The 27,144-nt window shown below is 38.7% G+C and overlaps 1 protein-coding gene across 3 annotated transcripts; it reads right to left on the minus strand.

Annotated features, from left to right (window-relative positions):
• Positions 1-2,418: 2,418 nt before the first annotated feature.
• LOC119982554 (non-lysosomal glucosylceramidase) lies at positions 2,419-13,653 on the minus strand. Of its 3 annotated transcripts, none has more exons than XM_038826002.1 (20): positions 13,497-13,653; positions 12,662-12,738; positions 11,309-11,413; positions 10,336-10,392; positions 10,157-10,227; positions 9,647-9,746; positions 8,024-8,094; positions 7,751-7,851; positions 7,546-7,649; positions 7,409-7,462; positions 7,185-7,240; positions 6,985-7,023; positions 6,677-6,821; positions 5,208-5,389; positions 5,066-5,133; positions 4,769-4,841; positions 4,638-4,699; positions 3,631-4,558; positions 3,011-3,301; positions 2,419-2,846 (listed from the first exon to the last, which is right to left on the minus strand). In XM_038826002.1, exons 2-20 carry the CDS (start codon positions 12,731-12,733, stop codon positions 2,573-2,575), a joined length of 2,853 nt encoding a protein of 950 aa, XP_038681930.1. In that variant the 5' UTR covers positions 12,734-12,738; positions 13,497-13,653; the 3' UTR covers positions 2,419-2,572. The 3 variants fall into 3 exon arrangements, with proteins under 3 accessions (XP_038681930.1, XP_038681931.1, XP_038681932.1); XM_038826003.1 differs by having other exon boundaries at positions 12,662-12,751; positions 13,497-13,640; XM_038826004.1 differs by lacking the exon at positions 13,497-13,653 and adding an exon at positions 12,273-12,316.
• Positions 13,654-27,144: the final 13,491 nt, after the last annotated feature.

Raw genomic sequence — 27,144 nt, forward strand, 5'->3', positions numbered from 1 at the left:
TATCTTCACTTCAGAAGATTACAGCTACATTACGAATGCTTGTATACGATGTCTCTGCTAACCTTTTGGATGAGTATGTGCGAATCAGAGAGAGCACGGCGGTATTGTCTATGAAGAAATTTATGAAAACTGTGATATTTGTTTCTAAAAACGAATACTTGTTATCCCCAAATAGCGATGATGTTGCGAGATTGTTGGCTATCGTGAAAGTCGAGGCTTCTCCAGAATGTTAGGAAATATCGATTGCATGAATTGAAAGTGGAAGAACTGTTCAACCACTTGGAAGGGGTAGTTCACTGGCCATATTCAAGGACCAAAACTTATATTAGAAGCCGTCACATCGTATAACCTATGGATTTGGCATGCATTCTTCAAATTGTTGGGTTCTCATAATGACATCAATGTATTGGATCATTCGTTTGTATTTTCAAATCTAACTCAAGGACATTTCAAAAGGCTAGACATTTCAAAAGGATGCAAGAATCTTGCCGAAAGGATGTTGAGCGTGCTTTCGGTGTTCTTCAAGCAAGGTTTGTAATAGTAGCAGGCCAGCTCAATACTTAAAGCGTTCAACACTTCATGATATAATGTTGGTGTGCATAATATTGCATAATATGATTGTTGAAGATGAACGACATTTACACGTTCAACCTGACATTATAGACATATATGATAAAGCTGAAGATAGTCCTCCTACGCTAGTACTGGAACACTTAAGAACTTGTGAGTTTTGAGATTTTGTTAACCAGTACATTTGCATCCAGGACAGATACATACCCAATTTCAAACTATAAATTTAATAATTTTTTATTATTATGTTATTAATTTAATAATTTTATTATTTTAACAATTGCATAAATTTTTAATATTTTAATAAAGATTAAATATTATATTTGAAAGTTTTAATGGATAAAATCAAATATTTTAAAGATATTATTTCAACCCACCTCTTTGCAAGTTTCGCCAAACTGAATATAATATTAATATTTCTTGTTTCAGATCAACTAAAATGTCGCTAGAGTTGTTGAGTCATTAACGATTGTCAGTATTATACGTATTCGTAACAGACACCAATGCAGGTGTATTTTGAAAAGAATCTGTACGAGTCAAGCTGTAGTATATGGACAGATGAGGTTTTACGGAAACCAATGGGAATGCTCTAACCTCTATAATTTTTTTAAAAAAAATTTCACACTTATAATTCAAAGTTCTTATAACTATAACTTTTATCAACTTTTGTGCATTATTATTTTTGTTCATTTAAGTCAGCGCTTAATTAAAAACTTTGAAAAAAATAAAATTAACTTGGGAACTTGATATTTCTTTCAATCAAAAACAATAAAAATTAAATTATATGGTATAATAATCCCGTGCATTGCATGGTCACACCTAGTAATAACAACAATAACAATGGGGAAATTTTATCTACACACCATAAAAATATTATCTTTACACCATTTTTTGAACATGATAAGTTTACATTAAAAAATTATAAGTCTACACACAAAATTATAGTGAAAAGACCAAATTACCCATATTTTATACAATATTAGAAATATTAGTGTTCAATTTACATATTCAACCCACAATTCAATCTCTCCTCCCTTACTGATTTCATCACATCTAGACATTTGTTCCTACCGATTTTACCGATTTTACACAACAGATTGTGTGTTAAAATGTGTGTGTAAGGGTCTATTATTGTTCTTCATGTGCTGATTGTGTGTTAAAATATTCAAAATTATATCAACAAACCAGGTCTGATTTTGTTTAAAAAAAAAAAAAAGGGAACGGTCGTGCTGTTTTTGTGCAAAATAATCGGTAGGATATGCCGATTCGAAGTTCAGAAACCGGCACCCTCGTGAGTGGAGGATCATAACTAGTTGTGACCCCAAAAATACAAAGATGGAGTTATCATAATGATGGCTCTTGGCCCAACCAGCTTTAATTTTCTTTTCTTTAAAACCTGCCAATAATTGATCTTCATGTCTTTTGATGCTGTCGCTTTGATTCATGACAAACCCAACTCATCTCCAATTCAAAGGCCTTGTCCTTTGCTTCATCGTGCAGCCTATGATCCTGTAAACGACAGCTTATGCCGTTTTGTTGTACAAAAAACGGCTTCATATGTCGTTTCTTGTTCCAAAAAATGGTAAGCTATGTCGTCTATCAGACAAAAAAATGATGGATATTCATGGATCGTATAAAAAACTAAACAAACCCTAAAAATTTTATCTCTTCACCATGACCATTCTTTTCATTATTGACAATGTTATTTTCAAGATGTTGAAGCAAATATTCTTTTTTTTTTCTTTGGAAAATTCTAATGTAAACTTAGTACTTTTTAATTCAATATGTAAATATTAAATTATTTTTATTTTTAATTTAAGGGTTAATATGTCATTTTAGACAACGATATTTATGTGAAATACAAAATTTTTAAAAATGGTGTAAACGTAATATTTGAGTAGTGTGCATAACAATGAAATTCAATCTCAATTTGTTTAAGACAGATAATGAACTATTTTTTTCAACTAGCTAGCTGCTGGTGCATCTCTCTGTAAAATCATCATCACGTCATTCTCTTGCAAGTGTAGTCAAAAACAGTTTGCAGCAGACTTTTAGCTGATCTCTCCTCCGGCAGCTTAAGAAGGCGAGCAACTTTGCAGTATCCGGCATGTTGTCTGAGTAGGGATTCTTGATTCACTTCTGGTTCCATTCCCTGCTTGTCAAGTTTTGGCTTTGTTAAAGCCCATTGCATTGCCCATATCGCCAACGGACGCATGTAACATAGAGATCGATACTGGTCGTTGACGGTCCACCCCTCCGGAGTTTGAAATGAGTAACTATTGAAATATTAAGAATCAAGAAATTAAGTTGAATAGCCGTAACAGGGGAAGTTGTCATAGGCAACAAATAATAGAGGTAAATCTGCCGAGACTGAATTTGTAAGATTTACTTGGAAAAACAACAATCCAATTATCAAAACAAGATAATAGAGGAACATTACCCAAGTCCTGCTTCGGACCATACGGCTTCATAGATTCCACTGGCAGTTTGAAATGCCATATCTGTCATACCTTCTTGAATCATTGATGCAGCAACTGCATATGTGACTCCAGACCATATTTCTTTAGACTGCATTGATGACATGTCAACTCTTCCATCAGGTAACATCCCATTTACAGCGCCCCGCTTCCCATCCTTCACCTTCAAGACATTGAACTTATAAACCTTTTCAAGGGCACTTCTTGCTTTGCCTTCGTCAACGATTGGCGAAAGACCACATGCTCGTGCATACCTGCAATAGGATCTACTCGGTCAGTCGTAATCCTTACTACTAACAAAATTATAGACAACATAAGGGACAACTATAGCATTTTGAAAGCATGATGCAGCTAGTCCCAACCCAAAATTTATATGCGAAGAAACTTTTATTGGTAACGCATTTGGATGAAGAGAACGAAGCTAATTTCTGCTTTCAAAAGAAAAAGAAAAGTAATACCAAAATAAAACAAACCAAAAAACTTAATTTCAAGCAGAAACAAATCATACATATACATATACCCATAATCTCAAACTATTTCTACTTTGCAAATATCAGATGAGCTTATGTGAATCTCAACAAACCATTGCCCCGCCAATTGATCAGATTGAATGGACGAACTTGTAGGACTGCCACTGTCGTCATAATTGAAGTACGAACCATTCCATAATTTCTCATACACAACTTTAGCCTTCTGAAACTTCACCCAAAAATAATCTGCAGAACCATTGTCACCTATTTCACGGGCTAAAGCTGAAGCAGCCTGCAAGGCTGCCACCCAAAGCCCTCCGCAATAAGCGCTCACACCAGACACAGACCATGTGTCATATGTCTGATCAGGGAAGCCATCATTCTCAATCATCCCATCTCCATCTTTATCAAACTGATCCATATAAGCCATCGCAACATAAACTGAGGGCCAAACAGCTTGTGCGAATTTCTTGTCACCAGTGGCAACAACGTCTCGGTAAACTTGAAGAACAAATTTTGGATTCAAATCTTTCCACCTATCTGTATTAAATAGGCAATACGCATTCACTTCAAACCACGGATCATTAAGTCCAATATCATGAGGAACAGCCCCAAGAACCTTTCTTGGAGCCCACTGTCCATCATCAAGAAGTGACATCTTACTGGGATCATGCATCATTACTGCTGCTGCAAAATCTCTTTGAATGCTAAGTTGAAGCTTAGGAAATAGCATGATTAGGGAGAAAGATGCATAGAAATGAACATCATATGTGTTCCACATGCGATATTCAACCCCTTCAAGATAAAGGAATTGACCAATGTTTTCTTCTCCTTCTTGAAGCAAATTTGGTCCAAAAGCAGAATTTGATGTAACTGGAGCATGCATCTGCTCAAGTATTGAAGCCATCCTTCCAAGAATATCAACAGGAGTATCATCTTTATGGGATAAACCAACTGTATTCATCAAACCCGATCGTGACTTATCAAGTGAAAACTTCCTTTCATCAATACTTGCTAAACTACAGGTTGGAGGTGACCCATCTGCACAAAACAAAAGTATTCTTCCAATGAACTCATGTTCAATAGTAGAACTTAAGAATAGGCTCTACACTTTACTTACCAGTCCAAACTGTTCCTCCAGAATTAAGGTAATAAAGCTCATTAAAGAGAGTGGTTGGATACCTACACAGAATTTCGCAAGAATTTTAGAACCTGAAAAGAAAGAACAATAGCCAACATATTCAACCTCACCATTCGGGAAGCCTTTTGTCTTCAATAATAGGTCTTTGCCAGGCTTCTATCTGAGCCTCCCAATCACCATGCTCTAAGTTTCGGAAAGAATGAAAACAAAACAAGAATTTTAAAAGAAATCGAGTCTTACGAATAAATTGTATAAACAACTTACTGGCTCTACTAAAAAGAAAGCATACATGAAAGTCAAATTGCTAGTCAGATTAATTATTCTTCATTATCTCACTTAACTATTGGGCACACATTTTACTAGTCAAAATAAATTAACAATATGGGAAAGACATGATGGAAACATACCTAGAATAGCATCATATGCAATATCAGCAGCAGCATTTTCATGAGTACCATAGAAGTTCACGTAACGCCTGTCAGTACAAACTACTCAGAATATAGGAACCTTTTAGTTTAAGAAATTTCCAGATTGACCTTTGTCTCCCACCTGTTGTAAGTTTTCCCACTTAAGAAGTTCACTTCGGGGGAAGTCCATGCCAATGAAAATGTAACAGAACGTGTCGCATCTGATGGAATTGTCATGGATGCGGCAATGCCTGCACCAATAGCTGACCCAGGTTGTGAAGGCACTTGTTTCCCACCAGAATCAAGGTGGTCAAAGGAGCCATGCTATTACAATATAAGTAAAGATACAAAAGTTGTATCAAGAATATTTTGTGTTCAAAGGAAAACTTCTATAAAAATTGGTAATGATATAAATAAGCAATTGCACCGAATATTTCAAGTTTCAACATGGAAAATGTTAAGCAGCAGCTCATTACCAATATATTAACTACCTGTATATGCTACAATCTTTCTCATATATTGACTACACGGAGAATAGAGATTCACAAAAATTGAAACACTTAAATGTGGGTCTAAAATATGTTACTAAGTTACTAACGTAATAGAGAGTTGGACAATATAATTAGACTTGACAATAAGTACCAAAATGGAGTAGTGAGTTTTATTCTCTGTTGATAAAAACTAAAGAAGGTATTATTCTGCAAAACATTTTCTACATAAAAATCAGTTGAAGAAAGTTCCAATGTCAAAAATAATGCATGTGATGGGAAGCAGATAAAATTGACAAAAAGACATTGGAAGCTTTGATCCAGAACAATGGCATCAACTCATAGCTTGATGACCACTAAAACTTTGATAATGCCCACGATCAATGGAACATCAATGATAAAAGAAACAATAATAATAATAAGCATTTGAATATGTGAAATCTAGAGAATTTGTAAGAGTGGAATGTGGCACCAGACTATCCGCTATTGCAAAACATTGCATTAATTTAGAATTATATATGTTGTAAGATATTGACAGAAATTAGTTTAATTGCAAAGAAAATAATTAGGGAAGCACAAACAATTAAGGTATAACATTACAACTGACAGATATTAGTTAATTTTTTGTTCATCAACAAACTAATTCTAATTTACATTTTCTTTCACCATTATAATTTCTCAAAACTGATAAACTATGTTTTGGCCATGAGTATGAACTTTAAGAGGCCCCAACTCCAGAGCCGAAAGAAATAACCAGAAAAATGTATATGAAACAAAAAATTTAGTAACTTTTAATAAGCATTCGTTGAAGCTTAATTTACTTTATGGTAAATCAAAAGGATTACAATGAACAAGGGGCTGGAGTAAAAAGAAATCCAGCAAGGCTCGTTCACTCGAATTATGAACTACAAATAATCATTAATTCATCATCTACTTTCTGTTAAAAACAAAAACATAGGCATAACTCCACCAGAGAATTTAACTCTACTACTTTAAGCACAACTCTCTCCATCTAACACACGGATAAATATGAAGTGATGTGGATTCTTCACAAACAGAAATGAATTTTCTTTTTCAAAAGAAGATGTCAATGGACTTGTAAGAAATGGATAAGTGTACCAACCTCTTTTAGCTCATGCCACATTTCTTTCGCTGTAATACCTGGTGAATTCCCAGATATTACAAAACAAGGGCACTCGGATATATAAACACCTTCAGTCTCCTGTGCTGCAATTGCAAACGTCACTGGAGATAGCCTATTTGCAGTCCTACATAATACAAAGGGGTATCACATACAGGTGAGTAAATGGAACAAAAATAATTCATAGATGTGCAATCAGGCCTTCAGAACACAGCAGAACAACATTAAAAGGAACAAAAAAAAAAAGTGCAGAAGATTATTTCCCATCAATGGGAAGTAAGAAGCTTAACCTGTGATGTAGGAGAACAGTGTGCACACCATCTTTCGCACTGGCAAGTCAATGATTGAGTAGGTTAGTGTATTATAATGATGCTACATCATAGATATGGTAGGCAATCTTCCAGGAAAACAATATATGCCAAAAAAACCATAATCCAAATTAATTTGAGTAATCTCTTAAGAAAATCTAAATCCATGACATAATTCTTACCTTAGTTTCAAATTGGAATGATGACCAGAAAGCTCAGAATCCCCTCCAACTGAATTCTGAAAAAAAAAGAAGATTTTACGTGATTTTTGGTGGCTACTGATTGTCCTATTCTTTTGAAAACCCATTCCCCATGTGAGGATGAACACATAAAGTTAAAATAGAGTAAATATATTCGTATTACAATCATAAGACGGATAAATGCAATGATAGAAAAGTTCACATACCGCCCATGTGAAAAGTAAAGTGACATCTGCAGCAGTCTTCCCAGAATTATAGAGCTGAAGAATATTGTTAGCAATTCTTAGTAACAAAGACAAGCCACATAACATATCCAGAAAACTTCTAAAATACATATTCCTACCGTGAAAGTAAACACTGAGACTGGGAAGCTGCTCTCCTTGTAATTATGTGGGATTACAGGAGAGATTTGACGGCAAACAATTCTAAGTTCAGGATCAGGTTCTCCTGCATTTCAAGAGTAAAAGAAAGAAAGTGCCTCATTTGTAAAATAATATATCTATGATGCTTGATTAATTGAATGTATGCAACATGATCACAAAAATTACCATCATAAACAGTCCATGCCCTTGGGTACAGTGCATGATATGTAGAATTTCCCCCCTTCATATTCCAATCCCAGGATCCAATTCCTGAATTAGCAGTTTCCCTGTGCAAATACATGAAACAATAAATTTATTTCTGGTTTTCTATTGGTTCACAAGTACTTTTCTCAGGTTTCTTTCTTCTTGTTTAGGTCAAAGATAAATTACGGTAATGCTGCTGAGAAATTATGTACAACTTTCCTAAAATAATGACATATTAACTGGGTAATCACTTACTTTAGCAATTCTGAGCTCCTTGGGCACAGAACACTAGAATATTTTTCACCATTTGAGCGTGAAACAAAAATCTGCATGGAGTTTCGGACATCAAAGAAAAAGGAAAGAAACCAAAGTAACATTAGGAAAAATCAATAAGCAACTATAATGATAGCAAGTTAGTAAAAGTATTCCAATACAACATCGAACTTCCAAAAATTACTTTCTCCATTCAACACTTTACAGTAACAAAACAATCTCTCAACAAATATTGTCAATGTCTGAGGAATTAGAAACATTGAGAACAATAAAATTGCTGGACAGTAACTTTGAAACCTCGAGCAACTGTCAATACCATTAAGTCATTAACAAAGATGTTAGACATACCGTTGGTATTACTCTCACTTAATAGAAAGGGATGATGAGACCATGATTTTCAAGGACCACAAGATTGTTAATTAACATTAGAAACAACTCTACATTAAACTCTATGAAGCCTTATGCTGCCCACTACATGCAGAAGCAATCCCTTTCCGTGTGGAGTCATAAAGATCCATTGACAGCTACTTAGACAAAGGTTGGCTACACTAAAATGGCATTCAAAATAATGTACCCCATACTAACAAATATGGTACCAGTGCTTTCAGCCTCTCACAGTCATGGCACATGTATATCAGACAGAATGCCAATCACTGTCAATAGAAAAATACCCACATGAACCACGGAGCAATAGCTCAATTAGTTATATCTCTCAGCTCAAGGCAGATGATACTAAGGTCGGGAGTTCAAACTAGCTGAGTATTTCCTTGGGGTTTTCCTAATTCCGTGGGCCCGCCCACTTCCGGGGAGGGGTTAGGAGCCCCATTTCTCCCACATGGATTTCGGCCCAGTCTTACCTGTCGTTAGTGTGCTGCAAGATGTTCTTGCAGGCCCACTCAGCTGTCCGAAGGGCACGTTGGGCTGGGTAGTTCTTCGGTCAGAAAAAAAAGACCCACATGACTATTAACTTAACATTGTACTGCAACAATTCGCAACAATTCGATCACTTGCTTATTTCTCGTTTTAATTTTCTTATGAAATGCAAACAATTCTTCAGCAAATAGCATCACAAAATTTTAATCATCCTTATGTTCTTCTGCATAACTTCTTCCACTTCTTGATTATGACCTCTGGCATGACGTTAACGTAGCAAAAACTATAAAACCGTAACCACCATCTACCTCAACTTGAGAAAGTAAAAAAGAAAAAAAAAATACCAAGTAGGTTTTTCGATGAACATAAAACAAGTAGAGTTAACATGTTCGGTTTTTTTATTTTTATATTAATTGTAGGGAAAGCATGTACCAAGCTGAGGACTTCAATGATATATTATGAACCAGATGACAGTTGGAAGAGAGGAAAATAATGATGCTTAAAATGGAATGAAAAGGCAATTGCATGGTCTCAAAAATTTACATAGTGTGACGAGAAAAAAATAACTGATTACTTTATTCAACACAGTCACAAGTTATTAAAACATGCAGGGATATGTCTTATGCATAAGATGTCTAACTGATGCCAATTTATGATAGCACCTAACATAGCAACAGTAGTTCAGCCACATATTTTCTTTTCCTTTTCTCGGACAACTTGGATCAAACTTACAGAAAATTGATTTGCTAAGACGGGTTTCTCTTCACATCTTCCAGGAAAAAGTTGCCAGCGCTGAAATTCACCTTTATAACTTCTACCAATGCTTCCTGAGCTGGAAGTGTGAGGAAATTATTTACGAGTAAAGTAACTCAGAATGACGAATCCTATACAAGCACTATAACAAGACAAAAAGGCATAGATTAAGCTATATCTGGAAAATTCTAAGAAGCTATGTGCAATCCACATGTATCCAAGACAACTTGATCACCTTAATATATAGGCTAAGTGATCTATAGTATTCTTTTACTATGAATGCACACACATATTATCCGTAATTAAATTTATCCTTCCCTTCATTGACAAAGTGTAATGATAACTAGTATACATACAATACAATCTGCCAATCTGGTAGACTTTATTTCATGGTTCCAAAATAACCATGTGATAAGTAAAAACATATTTGATTTGCAATGGATAAATAAAGCAGTGAAAATTTTGACAAGTGAGAGAAATGAAACCTACCCAATACCTCCTAGGGGAATGCCATGTGAAGATGTTACAAAGTGCTTGGCAAATGGATCAATAAAAGTATCCTTCAATGAAAACAGAAAGTGGACCCATAATGAAAATTTTAAGAAGCTGGACTCGTTGCATAACTAGTACATTATGAGAAGTTACGATTTGAGATTAAAAAAAATTACCTTCCCTTTTGCTGATTCTTCCCTATGTAAACGCCATAGCCGAATACCTATTGGGGCCTATGGAACATAAAGAGACTATTTTATGAACATCAATAACAAGAGAAGCACAAAGATTTGTCATCCAAGAAACCTAGTGGATGCATCAAGCCTTCCTTCTTATGCTTTGTTTACTTCACAACAAGCAAAGCTATCATATTGCCCAATCACATTACATACTAGGGCATGGGTTGCATAAAACTATAAAAGATAAAAAATTTCTTTAGTTAAGACCTTCACTGAAGGGCACTTGGCCACTCAGCTTAAGTTATTCATACCAGTCATATTAAGCTAAAGTAAGGCACATAAATGCATTTCTTTGATTTTATCCACTTAAGGTACGTTGCTAAATCTAACTGTAACAACAAAACAAAAAAATTAAGAAAAAAAAACACAACTTTGAGTCATAAAATGGTGCAGATTATCCTTACGGGAGCTGGAAGTTTGGAGCTGTTAAGAAGTCAAGAAATGAATCTAAGATCTATAATCAAGAAAGATTGATTGTAAGATTTGTAATGGTAGATCAATGAACAAAGATGGACGAAGTGCATTGGCTTAGCTGTTATGGTTGCTAAAGAAATATTCGTAGCTTGAAGCACATAAGTAAAGGCGGTAACACAGGACAAAGAAAGTTATATATCTCTAACAATCCAGCTTCCTACCTTTGTTTCCTCTAAGTCTTTTTTCTTTTTCTTTTTCTTTTTTTGCACACATTCCACTTATTCAATCTGGATAAGTTTATTATCTTGTTTCGAATCAGAAAAAAAAAAAAAAAAAAAAAAAGTTATGTCAATTACAGCACATCGCAACCTCTATAAGTTCTGATTTTCCAGTCTGAGCAACTACTTTGTGAGAAAATCAAATTTCTTTGTACATGATGGTAATCTCAACTATATAGAGAATCCATTACTTGTGTGATCAAGACATGCCAACCCACCAGATGTATTGTGTCTCGCAGACTTAAAGAGAACTGCAAAGGGGACATATTCTCGTTGTTTATCTTCCGTTTCCATGCCAGAAGCGCAGGTTTTCCGGGGTCAACCTTAATTCAGAGATATAAAAGTGGTTAGATACAGCATAAGCATTTCTAGTTTCATGTAGAAAATAACAGCGAATTTCATTCATACATTGACAAGCAATCCATGATTTCAATTTCAGAATATCATAAGCAATAAGATGCTAACTACATTATGGCATTATGCTAAAGCATGCACATGCTTGGTACGCACATGCACACAATTTGCACAAAATGCCAAACACTTGCATGCATGCAGAGATAGAGTTCCCATAACATTAAAAAAAAGAGGATAAAACTCTGACGAGTTGATTTACCAAAGTGAAAAAAAATTATGCAACCAATGAGCAATAACTCCACTTTTGCCACAATTATAAAGACAGTCTCAACCTCCATAGTGAAGGAAAATCAGCAATTAAGAGTAAAAAGAAACAAAGCCATCTTAATAACTGCTTCAACCTTAAGGGCAAGCAAAACCCAGTGAAAGCTATCTTTCCATCTGATTTTGTTGTCTAGCTTCTTCCTATTCACCACAGCAAATAAAAATATCCCAGAAGCAACAATTAAAATAAATATTTGTTGATACTCTCCTCCCTAAAACAAGCACTTATATCTCACTCATACTTGCATCATGAATTTTGCTTACATTGGAGCAGGTGACTCATGTGATCAGTTACACTAGACCCTAGCTCATAAAAAAGGATTCAGCTGGGCAGGCCAGTAGGCATTGTGTATACCGCAAATTTATTGGGTGGATGTTTTATTACAAAATGAATATGAGTTCTTGTATCTAAATGCAACTAAAAGCTTTTTTTCTTTCAAACAACTCCTATGCACAAGGCTCTGCAATTACAAGGTTGGGAGGGCAAAATGTATGCAGCCTTACCCCTGCTTGGCAGATATTTTATCCAAAATTCAAACCTTTGACTCCTACATCAAAAAGAAAAATAAACCAGACATGAAAAAAAAAATCTTAACATGTCTTGTCTTTGATATTTGTACAAACAGCACCAGGCGTCATAATTATTTATTGAAGAAGAGTGTGAATAATAATTAGCCATCATGTGCAGAAAACCGATAAAGAACAAGATATTCACTTAATGTCTATGCCGAACACATGATATAGCATCCAAGCAGATTAGATTAAGTGCACAAAGAGCAATTAAGCCACGGGATGATTATCAAATGAAAGTCACACATTTTCAGGAGTATCAGAAACAATTTAAAGGAGACAAACGGTCAACTGTTCCAGGTCTACCCAAACTTATAGTGCACCTTGTCATTTGAAGGAGTAGAAAGTTCTCTATCTTCCTCACCGAAGCCATTCTCTGATATCTTTTCGTACATCTTTCCTGGATAAAAAAGCTAAGGAGAGAATCAGCCTAACAAGATAGGAAAAATCTGAATCATAATAGCATTTACTTGACCAATAGGTTTTCACAAAAGGATTCAATTTTGTAAATCTATAAGCTGACACTCCAAGTTCTCATTCCATTTTAGATGCTTGGCAACCAACCAAAGAATTACATACAAATGAAGAATCACAAACATTCAAAGCCATAAACAATTACTCGATTAACTTTCTCCCAGTTTAGATAAGCTATACCTAAGGCATGATTCTTGAATACTAATAACTTCAATCACATACTTCCATGGCAAAACATACAAAAGGGTAAAATCCAAATCCTGATTGACAAATTTTGTAAATCTATAAGAAAGGAATTCGCCTTTAATTGTCAAAACCCCACCACAGCTTAACCATTGTACATAAAGAATGTGTACTCCAAATCAAACCCAGTTTTTATTCTACATAAGGAGCCTCAAATTGATCCCACAAACGCAAACTCGTCACAGCTCGGAAAATAAAACATACAAACGAAGAAACAGACAAACAAATACATGCATAACACGTGCATACATCAAGATTAAGATCACATTCATTCATCAACCATATACCTGAAGAAATCCATAAGAAGAGAACAGAAAAAGGACTTATGGGCATTCACAAATTCCACCATCAAAATTGAAGAAATTAATTCATAAATTGAATCGATTAAACAGTCCGGGCAATACTGTACTAAGATGTAATCAATCAATGAAAAGTACGAACCTAGCTTCTTGTGGATCTTCAGGACTGAAACAGATAATGGGTAACGCAAGGACAGACACCAAATATATAAGACTGATCTTCAGAACTGGACAGAGAGAGGATCTCCGTACAAAACCGAAGTTTGAATCATCCAATTTCTTCAACAACAAGACTGATTGCGCTTTGAATATTACTGGCTTATTCAACGGACGTGGGTCCCACTTGATCTTTCTTTTTGCAAGAAATTCCTCATTTTATTTTATTTTGTACTCGCAACGGCCGTCATTGACAATTCCTCTTTTTTGGTCTTTTTTGATCTCTCTTTGTACCAAATATGGCATGTGAGCCAATACTACTAGATAGCCCAACTTTAAACATACCAACTCATCCCAAGTTTATGTGTGGCAATATTGACTTGGCATGTGACAAGACAAATTTGATATATGGTTTTTCTGAGACAAAGAAAATGATGTGTCCCTAAACTTTCATAATCTAAATGGTTGTCCAACTCAATATGTCATTTAGATTAATTACAAAAATTAAATTAACAATACATGCTTTTCTCGCTTCTCTCTCATCAGAATTTTTCTTTTCCCCTTCTCTCTCATAATTTTCTTTTTGTCATTTTCACATCTCTATTTCTTCTCTCTATTTCTTTTTTCAGCTGCAACATCGTGAGCAAAAATGGAGAAGGAGGGGGAGAGGAAGTGGCGAAGGAGGAGAAGGTGATGGGGTGGTTGTTGATGTTTGGTGACATCGTTGAAGGATGCTAGGGTTGGGTTGACTTAAAGTGGGTGGAGGGATGTTTAGCTAATTTTGAGATGGATGGATTAGCCATCATCGATTGTTAGGTATGTCTGGGGGTGGTGCAAGGGACAAGACTAACAAACACCTTGGGTTATGACCATTGATTTGCTGCACATGAAAAACCACTCCTATCATCACTCGATTAGTCACGTTGTTTGCAACTAGACAATGTAAAAGGTAATCTCCTATTGGGATACTTTGGCTCAAATCGATACAGTTCCTTATTACGCTATCCTAATGCATAGTGTAACTAATTATATTGACAGTGTAATAAGTCATTGCAAGGTTTGATTGTGTTGTCCAAAATGAAGAATGAAAAATGATTATTAATCACGCCGTTTGCAACTAGACAATATAATAAGACAATATTCTATTGGGATGCTTTGGCTCAAACGGATACAGTTCCTTATTATGCTGTCCTAATGGACAATGTAACTAATTATATTAACAGTGTAATTAATTAAGTTTGATGTGTAAAATATGAAGTCAGAGCATAAAACCCCATAAAAAATTTATCTAAAATTAATTTCAATCCATACCAGTGGGTTTACAATGACATTATTACAATATACCTGAAAACCCAGACGAAGATCTAAAAGACCCATGAAAACCTAGACTGAAATCTCAAATACCCATGAAAACTCAAACAAAATCTAAATTGAAATCTCAAATACCCATCAAAGTCGGGTCATCAATGGGTCTCCATTGGTTAATGATCATTTCGGTTGACGAAGGGCTGGGCTAGGTTCTCCTCAACTAGAGGAGTCAATCGGTAGTATCGGGTTGCCAAATCGACATCGAAATCAGCAGGATCAGTGCTTTTTGTCCTACGGTTACAAGCGGATTCATGATGGATTTCCAACAAAACTAGTGACTAGTGACGGCAAGTGGTGGCTGGGTTGGCTCCTGGTGGCCGGATGCTTCTTTAGGCAGTAGTGGGGCTCAGATTGGTGGCTAGACGGTGGAGATCTGTCATTGGCCATGAGAGAGAGAAGATAGGGAGAGAGAGAGAGAGATAAGAGTGGTTTTAGGGGCAAGTGGTGACTGATTTTTGTATTTTTTGAAAAAAAATGAATTTGAAATTGCTTTGTTGGCATGTTTATGTGGCATGACACATAGTTATGTAAGTTTAGGGACATGTAGTACTACTGTTGAGACAAAGATACTCCCATTCTTTAAAACTATAGGTTCAATTCGCATGATGATATCACCGTTTTTTAACTTTTATTTTTCTTAAATGAAATTTCAAAATGTTTTTAACTCTCAAAATACAAGTTCGATTTAGAAAAAAAAAATTATGTATTCGTAATTAGCGTATAAAATTCTTCCTAATAAGATTTACTGTCGATAGTTTTTACATGGTCGTTCTTAATTCCATTTTTTTAAAACAATAGAATTTCAAAAAAAAATGGATCTGAACTGTGGTTTTAAAAAATAATAGATTCTAAATTGTGCTTTCAAAAAATAATGAATTCTATCTTGCGCTTTCAAAAAAAATGAAATATGGACTACAAACAATAGATTCTGGATTGTGCTTTCAAAAACAATGGATTCTGCATTAAAAACAATGGATTCAAAATTATGCTTTCAAAAAAATAATGGATTCTGTAATGAAATAATGAAATTGAGGTGTCAACTCTGAATCATAGTGTTTTATGCATTCATGAACAAATTTCATTATTTTTTTAAAATAGTAGAATAACATTATAGACTATGAAACTGGCCTTTTTGAGTTTCAATTTCATTGAAATAAGATACTTGAACATATTTGTAGCTGGTTAAAACAATGGAATTGAGGTTTAAACTCTAAGCCAAAGTGTTTTATGCACTCATGAAGAAATTCCATTGTTTTTGAAAATAATGGAATAACGATATAGATTATGAGATTGACCCTTTTGAGGTCCAATTTCATTGAAATTGAATATTATAACATATTTGTAGTCGGTTAAAAGAATGTAATTGAGGTTTCATTTCTGAACTTGAGTGTTTTATGCACTCATGGTGAAATTTCATTATTTTTAGAAAACAATGGAATAATGGTATAAACTATGAAATTGACTATTTTAAAATCTATTTTTACAATAATGAATAATAATCACTCATAATTAAAAAAATTAAATTATTATATACATCCAAAATATGAAAGGTATTTACCCAGAATGGTGCCAGTTGCCACCATTATTTTAAAATAAAATACAATAAAATAAAATAAAAAATATATCGGGTTAACGGTGTTGGGATTATGTCCTAAAAACTTACCATGTATGACAGTTCTGAGGTTTATTGATAAATATTTAATATTGCATTATGTGTATTAGATTTCTTTTCATTTATGTATGAATGGTCTATCAACGCCTAGGGATGTTATTTATAGTAATCTTGAATACTCAGATACACTTTATGTGTGAGTATAGATAGACACAAGATTCACTATTACATTTAAAATAAATTAGTCACAACCAGATTAACAAAGCTAGGGACTTTGTTGATATAGGTTGTAGTGCATGGACATCTCCAAATAGGGGAGTGTTTTGTCTTGATCACTCGAGAGGAGTCTCGGATTGGTGCACTAGGTATGTAAGGAAACATACATTGACGGACTTACATAGGAAAGAACAACCAGAAAAGTACTATCAATGAATTGTTCATCCTATAGCTGTGAGAGTACGATATCTCTTAAGCTTGAGTAGGTCAATACTTTCATACTTATAGTGTGTGCATTTTGATTCATCAATGAGTGAGACACACACTATTGTCAATATACTCGATGAATTGGATGTATGCCACTAGGGTGTGGGAACATACCTACAACATAGTCATTCATGTACTTTCGGGATACGGAAGTGTAAGCACCCACCTGAGAGGTTCAAATTAATCTACCCAGAAACTCTGTAGAGTGATCCTTATGGATCAAGCGTTAGCATTTGGATTGATCGACGGGTCAATCTAATACGCTTAGTGGATAGATATAATGGAACTGAGAGCTCAGGGGAAATATGGATGATGATGTCTAAAACAGGTCTGCCCTATCAGACAAATCAGCCAAGTCAGGCTGAGCTGGAATAACTAATTTCTCCTTCGCTGGTACGTGATCTCTTCCTTCCTTCCTGCACAAGAAGCGAACGTAAGCTTCGGTAGGGCCCCGAGGGTGTACTCGGGGGGACCTCTCCGACGCTCAAGTCAGTACAGTACTAAACTTGGGAGGATGGCTCGTTGCTTCGAGCGTTGCCTCTTGCTCAGTAAGTATTTTAGAGTGCAGGAGTTAGATTTCTTACCTGAGGGCAGAGGTTCCCCTTTTATATGAGTTTGAAGTGTTTGAGTTGTAGTAGGAGTCAGACTCTCTCTCATTGGTTTTCTAGAGGGTTTCTCGGATGATAAATTCCATCCGTATCCCTTTCCAAAGGGGAGTAAGACTCTGTCTAGAATTGGCGTCCTATGAGGACTCTTTATCAGTTGGACTTCGTGCATACATGCTTCTGTAGTACGGTTATTGAAGTGTGGTCTTCGGTCTGATAGTGCAGAAGTATACACTTCGGTCGAGTACCGAAGTGTACCCTTCGGTACGTCACCCGTATTGTCCTCACCGGAACTTATTCTGCCACGTGGCCTTCTCCCATTAGTGGGGGTATTTTGGGAATATCAGTTGCCCCCCACACTCGTACCGAGGTATCTTAATGATGAACTGAGTACGAGTGTAATAATGTTTGTTCGACGGTTCATCTTTGCGGACAAGATCGAAGGATGCAGAGCGTCTCAACCTACGCACCGTTAGATCAGATCTTCCTCCGATATAAATAGGTGGCCTGCAGTTCTCTTCGATTTTTATTCGCCTCATTTTTACTATTTAGAGCGTTTAATCTGACTGACCGACCGAAGCCTTCCTTTGCAAAACCGAACATACTTCAATCTCTACTTCTCTCAGTTTCCATACCATAAGGTCAGTCTTTACTTCCTTCTATTGCTTTTGTTTTTATTATGTCTCTAAGTTCCTCCACTTCATCTTCCTCTTCGGGGGACGCGTCCTCTTCCTCTACTTCGAGTGAACGGACTGCGTCTGACTCTGAAGTGAATATCATCGATTCTCCTACCCCCGGCCTTAACGAGGCTTCAGTCCTTCAGTTCTCTTATCCCGAAAATCCTACGCCCGGCCTTAACGAGGCTTCAGTACTTCGGTCAGATTATCCCGAAGTTGCTGATCGAAGTGAGCTTCCCCCAAATCAACAAGCGGGGGGAGACGAGGTCGATTCCGAACCGACATGTTTATCCGGTTCAGGATTGGATGATCATGGGGTGTCAAATATCAAGAGGGACTTCGGTATCCCCTGGGCATGCCGTCGTATACCTTCAGACGAACACCCCCTTCATCCAAAGGAAGGGGAATTCGCCGTCTCGCTCCATTCCATAAAATACGGTGCAAGGATTCCATATCCTCCTGCATTGACAAGTTTTTTCCGTATCTTCAATATTTGTCCCGCACTTCTAGCCCCGAACTCCTGGCTCTTCCTTAATACCGTTCTTAACCTTTGTGTCAAATATACTATACCCTTCAATTCTTTTATCATCCAACACGTTCTCAGATTAAGTCGCCATGGTAGGGAGGTCGGTCTATACTACTTCCAGTTTCGGCCACCCATTGAGTCTCCTCGTTATCAGGCTTCAATCAGGGATTGGAAGAAGGGTTACTTCTTTGTGAAGGCGCCCCTTCAACCTGGAGAACACCTCCCTTTTCGAACTGAGTTCGGCATTCCACACATCTTTCATTTCAATAACCCTCGCGAGCTAAGGCATGAGACAGATAGGGATTTACTGGACCGACTAAAATCCTACCTTCCTCCCAACCCTTCGGTCAACCTATCTTTCAGTAAGATTGACTCTACGTATACCTACTCTTCGGTCATTCTTCAGAGAGGTGTGCTTCGGTTGGTCTTTTTAGACTTAGAGAAATTCACTTGTCTATATTACTTCTTGATTAACATGTTCGGTCATCCCTTGTGCAGATATGGCGAGCATGGAGGACTACGTCAACATGTTCAGCGCTGGGGCTTCGAAAGGCAAGAAGCACGGCATTGGTAAGGGAAACAGGAGGAAGCCGAACCCGAAGCGTTCGAGGAAGAATACAACGGGAGAGACTTCTGCTGCAGCCAACGTGCTCAACGCTCCCACAACTGTTCACAGTTCGGTCAGGGTGACTCAACTGAGCTCGAACCCCTCTCGGACTTCAGATTATGTCAACATCCCTCTTCCAGTGACCCAACCTCCACGAAGGATGGATATTGAAGATCTCACTGTTCATACCCCGAACTGGGATGTTCTGGTGAGTGATTCTGCCAATAACCCAACCATTGCGGGTAGGATGGTTGCGAAGGCTCCAACTCCGGCTGACTTCAGTCGATACGAAGCGCTTGCTTTGTCAGACAAGGTGTCAGAGCTGAACGTTGCAGCTATGAAGGTATAATAATTTTATTTAACTTCGGTTCTCCTTTTTTGACTTGGTATTTTTACAGATGAAATTGGTCCCGAAGTACTGAAGTTCATTATGCCTATGTAGGTTGTCTCTGTTCTTGCTACACTTCCTGGAGGCATAGCGAACATGGCTCACAATGAAACGGCAGCAATTGAAAGGGCCGAAGCAGCTGCCATGGCGAAGGCGAAAGCTGAAGCCGAGCTAGAGACATTTCGGGCCGAACTGACGGAGAGGACCGAAGCTCTAAATGCTGCTAACGCCAAGGAGCTCAAATACCGTAAGGAAAAATCCCGGCTGGAGGCTGAGGTCACTAGGCTTTCCCAAGCTGCTGAAGCTGAACGAGTGAAGGCTATTGCCGAAGGCAAGGCCCTGGGGGTTCAAGAGTTCAAAGCCTCTGAGGAGTTCAAGTTAACTCTTCGTCAAGAAGGCTACTTCGGTGGTCGTGGTGCCTTCAAAATGGCCAGGAAGGCTCTAATTGAGGCTGGGCAAGATCCAAGTGTTCTTGATAAGCTTTGCCCGGTTTTGGTTGGAAAGGACGGACTGGAGGAGTCCAAGGAGGAGATATATGCTGAACTTGCTAGGGCTGAGGAAGAAGTTCGTCGACAGGCTGAAGATGACGAGAATTCTGAAGAAGATTTCGAGGATGGGGATGAACATCCTTCCACTGTTGATCTTACCGTAGTCACTTCGGATGAAGATCCCCCTCATGTCATCCCTACCGAAGGTGATTCTCCCATTCACTCGGCCGAGCTTGGCGAAGTTCATCCCTTTACGCCAGAGGGTATTCCTCCACCAAATCCTCCTGAACCGATCTTGCCAGAAGCTACCCTGCATGAACCTTCAGAGACGGAGCTGCCACCTTCAACCGAAGACATTTAACTTCAATATTTTTTTTTTTTTTTTTTTTTGTATGAACGGTTAAGTATCTTTTGGTAATGATATCTTTCTCTTTCCATATTCAGTTCGCTCTACTTTGTTGTGAATGCTTGAAGTGTATTCTTTTTTTTTTTTTTTTTTTTTTTTTTTTTTTTTGACCTTACTTCGGTTGAAGATGCTTGAAGTGTACTTCGCGCGTGAAGTACTTGTCGTGGTCGAAGGGTTGGCTTCGGATGAAGCATACACTTCAAGATCGAAGTACCTGATTTGACTGAAGGGTCTAAGGGCCGAAGTGGTCTAATTTTGAGACTTAGGAAATTTTTCTAAGTTTTGGGCCGAAGGGCCTGTTTGGACCGAAGGTCTTGTTTGGACCGAAGGGTCTAAGGGCCGAAGTGGCCTAATTTTGAGACTTAGAAAATTTTTCTAAGTTTTGGGCCGAAGGGCCTGTTTGGACCGAAGGGTCTTATTTGGACCGAAGGTCTTGTTTGGACCGAGGGGTCTAAGGGCCGAAGTGGCCTAATTTTGAGACTTAGAAAATTTTTCTAAGTTTTGGGCCGAAGGGCCTGTTTGGACCGAAGGGTCTTATTTGGACCGAAGGTCTTGTTTGGACCGAAGGGTCTAAGGGCCGAAGTGGCCTAATTTTGAGACTTAGAAAATTTTTCTAAGTTTTGGGCCGAAGGGCCTGTTTGGACCGAAGGGTCTTATTTGGACCGAAGGTCTTGTTTGGACCGAAGGGTCTAAGGGCCGAAGTGGCCTAATTTTGAGACTTAGAAAATTTTTCTAAGTTTTGGGCCGAAGGGCCTGTTTGGACCGAAGGGTCTTATGTGACCGAAGGGTATAAGGGCCGAAGTGGCCTAATTTTGAGACTTAGAAAATTTTTCTAAGTTTTGGGCCGAAGGGCCTTATTTGGACCGAAGGTCTTGTTTGGACCGAAGGGTCTAAGGGCCGAAGTGGCCTAATTTTGAGACTTAGAAAATTTTTCTAAGTTTTGGGCCGAAGGGCCTGTTTGGACCGAAGGGTCTTATTTGGACCGAAGGTCTTGTTTGGACCGAAGGGTCTAAGGGCCGAAGTGGCCTAATTTTGAGACTTAGAAAATTTTTCTAAGTTTTGGGCCGAAGGGCCTGTTTGGACCGAAGGGTCTTATGTGACCGAAGGGTATAAGGGCCGAAGTGGCCTAATTTTGAGACTTAGAAAATTTTTCTAAGTTTTGGGCCGAAGGGCCTGTTTGGACCGAAGGGTCTTATGTGACCGAAGGTCTTGTTTGGACCGAAGGGTCTAAGGGCCGAAGTGGCCTAATTTTGAGACTTAGAAAATTTTTCTAAGTTTTGGGCCGAAGGGCCTGTTTGGACCGAAGGGTCTTATTTTGGGATGAAGAGATTATGCAACAACTTCTGAACTGTTGTTTTATTAAGCTGATTAACAAGTAACAACTTATTGAAAAATTTTTGTTCAACTAAACAAAATATCTGCGTAAATTATCAGCATTCCAAGGACGCATCTTCTTCCCAGGGTTTTCTGGGTCTTCAATCCTGTAGGTTCCTTCCTTGAATGCTTCAATTACTTTGAAAGGTCCATCCCACGTCTCCCCTAATTTTCCGGGGTGTTGTCCTGCGGCCTCCTTCTTTCTTAAGACAAGGTCCCCTGGGTTGAACTTTCTTTCTTTGACCCTTCGGTTGTAATACCGGGCCGTCCTCTGCTTGTACGCAGCAGTTCTGATTCGAGCCTCTTCTCTAACTTCCTCCACCAAGTCTAAATTATTCAGAAGTGCTTCATTATTCTCTTGGATATTGAAGTTAATGATCCTTGTAGATGGGATTCCAATTTCTACAGGTATCACGGCTTCGGAGCCAAATGCCAGGGAGAAGGGTGTTTCTCCAGTAGAAGTCCGTGCTGTTGTTCGGTAGGACCATAGCACACTCGGTAGTTCTTCCACCCATCTTCCTTTGGCACTATCCAGTCTGGTTTTCAAACCTTGGAGGATCACTCGGTTTGTCACTTCGGCTTGCCCATTAGCTTGTGGGTGACTGACCGAAGTGACTCTGAGATCAACCCCCAATTCTTCACATAACTTCTTCATCTTTCCTCCAACAAATTGTCTACCGTTATCAACAATAAGGGCTCTTGGTATCCCATATCTACAGACAATGGTTCTCCAGATGAAGTCTATTACCTTATTCTCAGAAATAGTGGCAAGTGGCTCCACTTCTACCCACTTAGTGAAGTAGTCCACGGCTACTATAAGATATGTCCTTTGACCCGATGCTGGTGGGAATGGTCCAAGAAGATCCATACCCCACTGAGCAAATGGACATGGACTCTGAATGGGCACCATCTGACTAGGAGGAAGGTGGGGTACGTGGGAATGCCTTTGACACTTATCACACTTTTGAACAAGCTTTTTGGCGTCTGACACCATTGTAGGCCAGTAGTATCCACAACGTAGCACCTGATAACTTAATGTTCTTCCCCCTATGTGACTTCCACAAATTCCTTCATGCACTTCCCTTAGGGCATAATCGGCCTCTCTGGGCGCCAAACATCGCAGGTATGGAAGTGTGAAGGATCTTCTGTATAATTCTCCATCAATCAGAGTATATCTTGCTGCCCTTTTCCGGAGACTCCTTGCTTCATTCCTGTCTTCAGGAAGTTTCCCTTCAAGTAAGAATTCTCTGATCGGGTCCTTCCAGCTTGGTTCAGCTTCAACCGGAACAACTTCTAGTTCAGCTGAAATACTTGGTTGAGGAAGTACTTCAATTCTGACCGAAGTAGGCCCTTTGGCTGAACAGGCTGAAGCTAATCGTGCAAGGACATCTGCTTTTGCATTTTCCTCCCTAGGTATTCGATTAATCTCTACCTTGGGAATCTTGGCCAATAATTTCTTGACCGCAGCTAAGTACTTGACCATGTTTGAGCCTCTCGCCTCATAGTCTCCCTTCATTTGTTCAGTCACTAGCTGAGAGTCGCTGTTGATCAACAAATTTTTAATTTCAAGTTCGGCAGCAAGTCTCAATCCAGCTAGTACTGCTTCATATTCTGCTTCATTATTTGACGCTTTGAAGTGAAAATGAAGTGCATGTTCAATACATATGCCCCCCGGACCGAAGAGGAGTACTCCAGCTCCGCTACCCTCTTGATTAGAAGAACCATCAACGAAAAGGTTCCATTTTGGGTAGTCCTCTTCGGTCGGTGTTATCATGGTTGGTCGAAAACATTCTACAACAAAATCGGCTAAGGCTTGAGCCTTAATCGCCTGTCTTGGCTTGTATTGAATGTCAAACTCACTCAGCTCAATGGACCACTTTATCAATCTGCCTGATGTATCCGGCTTCTGAAGTATGTTCTTCAATGGTTGATCAGTCAGAACTACCACAGTATGAGCTTGAAAGTAAGGCCTTAATTTTCGAGCAGCAGTGACCAATGCTAAAGCAAACTTCTCTGCTTCAGTATAACGAGTCTCAGCATCTATTAAGACCTTACTGACATAATATACTGGCTTCTGTATTTTATCTTCTTCCCGGATAAGGACTGCACTTACTGCTTGATCTGTCGTAGCAAGGTACAAGTACAATACCTCTCCATCTTTTGGACATGTTAGTAGAGGAGGATGTCCGAGGTATTCCTTTAAACCCTCAAATGCCTTCTGACACTCTTCAGTCCATTGAAATTCCTTGGCCTTTTTTAAGGCCTGGAAGAAGGGTCTACACTTATCACCCGACCTAGCAAGGAATCTCCCAAGTGCCGCTGCTCTTCCCGTTAATCTCTGAACCTCTTTCGGAGACTTCGGAGGTTCCATCTGAAGAATGGCTTCAACCTTCTCTGGGTTTGCTTCGATTCCTCTACTAGTGACAAGGAAGCCCAAGAATTTTCCTGAGCTTACTCCAAAAGCGCATTTGTCTGGGTTCAACTTCATTTGAAACTTATCTAAAGTGTTAAACACTTTTTGAAGATCTGAAGGATGATCTTCCGCCCTTCTACTCTTCACGACCATATCATCTACATATGCTTCTACTGATTTTCCTATCTGATCAGCAAAGACATGGTTTATCAACCTTTGATAAGTGGCACCAGCATTCTTAAGTCCGAAGGGCATAACCTTATAGCAATATGTCCCTTCTGGAGTTATGAATGAGGTGTTCTCCTCATCTCTTGGGTTCATCTTGATCTGGTGGTACCCCGAATAAGCATCCAAGAAGCTAAGGAGTTCGTGGCCTGAAGTTGCATCCACTAATTGATCAATCTTAGGAAGAGGATAGCAGTCCTTAGGACAAGCTTTGTTTAGATCCGTGAAGTCAACGCACATACGCCACTTTCCATTTGCCTTCTTTACCATGACCACATTGGCCAACCAATCTGGATACCGCACCTCTCGGATGAAACCGGCTTCAAGTAACTTCCCCACTTCTTCCTTGATAGCAGCTTGTCTTTCTAGGGCGAAGTTACGCTTTTTCTGTTTGACCGGTTTAGTCCCCGGTATGATGCTCAAACTGTGGGAGATGACTTCCCTACTAATTCCTGGCATCTCATGCGCACTCCATGCGAAGTTCTTTATGTTAGAGAGGAGGAGCTTGGTTACCTCCTCAGCTAACTTATTATTTAACAGAGACCCTAGAAATAACTTCTTTTCAGTTCCTTTCTCCACAGTTATTGGAAGAAGTGCTTCAACCGGTGTTGACTTCAGTATCTTCTCTTCTTCCCGAACATCTAAGCTTCCAACTGATATGGAGGTCTTCTTCTTGTCCTTCAAGTCCGTATAGTACATCATTCGAGCTAACTTCTGATCCCCACTCACTTCTCCTACCCCATTAGAAGTTGGAAACTTCATTTTGAGGTGGTAAGTAGAGACCACCGCCCGAACCTTGTGCAGCAATGGTCTGCCAATGATGGCATTGTAAGGGGATTGAACATCTACTACAAGAAGATCGATCATATGCATAACCGTCCTTGGATAGGTTCCCAGAGTAACAGGTAGGGATATGACTCCCTTGGGAACTATGGATTCCCCTGCGAACCCATATAAAGGAACCAAAAAGTTCTTCAATTTTTCTTCTGAGATCTTCATCTCTTTGAAGGCGTGATAGAACAAGATATCTGCTGCACTTCCATTATCCACCAGAACCTTTTTCACTGTGAAATTTGCGATGACTGCTTCTATCACTAGGGCATCATCATGTGGATCCTGGATACCTTCAGCATCTTTTTCTGAGAAAATAATTTTTTCTTCATCCCTTCTCGGCTTCTTTCTTTCCTTACTTACTTCATTTATTCGAGCATAAGCCCTTCTAGCGGAGGAGCTCTCTCCTCCTGCGGCCAGACCTCCTACAATAACTCCGATTGTCCCAGCAGTCCCCCTTTGGTGACGAGGAGACCTATCCCTTCTTCTTTGTCTCCTTCGGTCGTTATCCCTATCATCACCATCGGTTCTTCTTCTCTTTTCTTCTCTATCTGAAGTGAACTGCTTCAGGTAGCCTCGCCTTATGAGGCCTTCAATCTCATCCTTGAGATGCCTACATTCTTCAGTGTCATGACCATGATCCCTATGGAACAGGCAATACTTATCTGAAGTACGCTTTTCTGCCGGGGCCCTCATTTTCTTAGGCCACTTCAGTATATCCCTGTTACTTATTTCAAGAAGGATATTATGCAATGAATTATTAAGAGGAGTATAGGAACTATACCGAGGGACTGGACCCTGGTCAGTCTTCCTACTAGATTGATCATCCTTCTTTTTGTCATTCTTTCCTTCTACTCTTCCTTGCTTCTTGCTTGGAGGGGGTAAGTCTTTCTCCGTCTTTCCCAGGGCGCTCGAGCCTTTTTTGGCAGGGGCCGAGGAAGAAGAGAACTGAGAAATTTTCATCATGTCCTCTGACTGCATGAACTTATCTCCCCTAGCGTAGAGTTCTCCCATAGTCTTCGGGCGTTTTTTCGTTAATGAGCGTACATACGCTTCATCCCTTACTGTCCTTACCAGGGCCGAAATAGCTACTTCTACCTGGACATGTGGGATTTCCAAGCATGCTCTATTGAACCTTGCAAGAAATGATCGAAGTGATTCTCCATGCTCATGGTCAAGATTCATCAGATCCAAACTTGTCTTTGCCGTCCTTCGTGCGGCGGAGAAGTGAAGCGCAAGTTTCTCGGACAAGTCTCCAAAACTAGTCACACTGTGTCTCGGTAATCGATTGAACCAAGTTCTTGCTGGTCCAAAAAGGGTTGATGGGAATATCTTACACATTATCAGGGCATTTGCCCCCCGACACTCCATCATTGATTTGAAACCCTGGATATGATCACTGGGGTCAGTTAACCCTTCATACTTCTCCAGCTTTGGAACAATAAGGTGACGCGGCATTTCAGCTTCAAGTATTTCAGGAGCTAAAGGGGTCAACGTACTGTCCCACACTCCCTCCATTGGGGACACTCCTTGTAGTGCTGCAATCTTCTTGTTCATCTCATCTAGGTGTCGACCGACATCTTCATTGTAGGTAGTTCCCCTTCTAGTACTTTCTCCAATGGTACCATCGG

Source organism: Tripterygium wilfordii, chromosome 17 (assembly GCF_013401445.1).
Source record: "Tripterygium wilfordii isolate XIE 37 chromosome 17, ASM1340144v1, whole genome shotgun sequence".
Lineage (NCBI taxonomy): Eukaryota > Viridiplantae > Streptophyta > Magnoliopsida > Celastrales > Celastraceae > Tripterygium > Tripterygium wilfordii.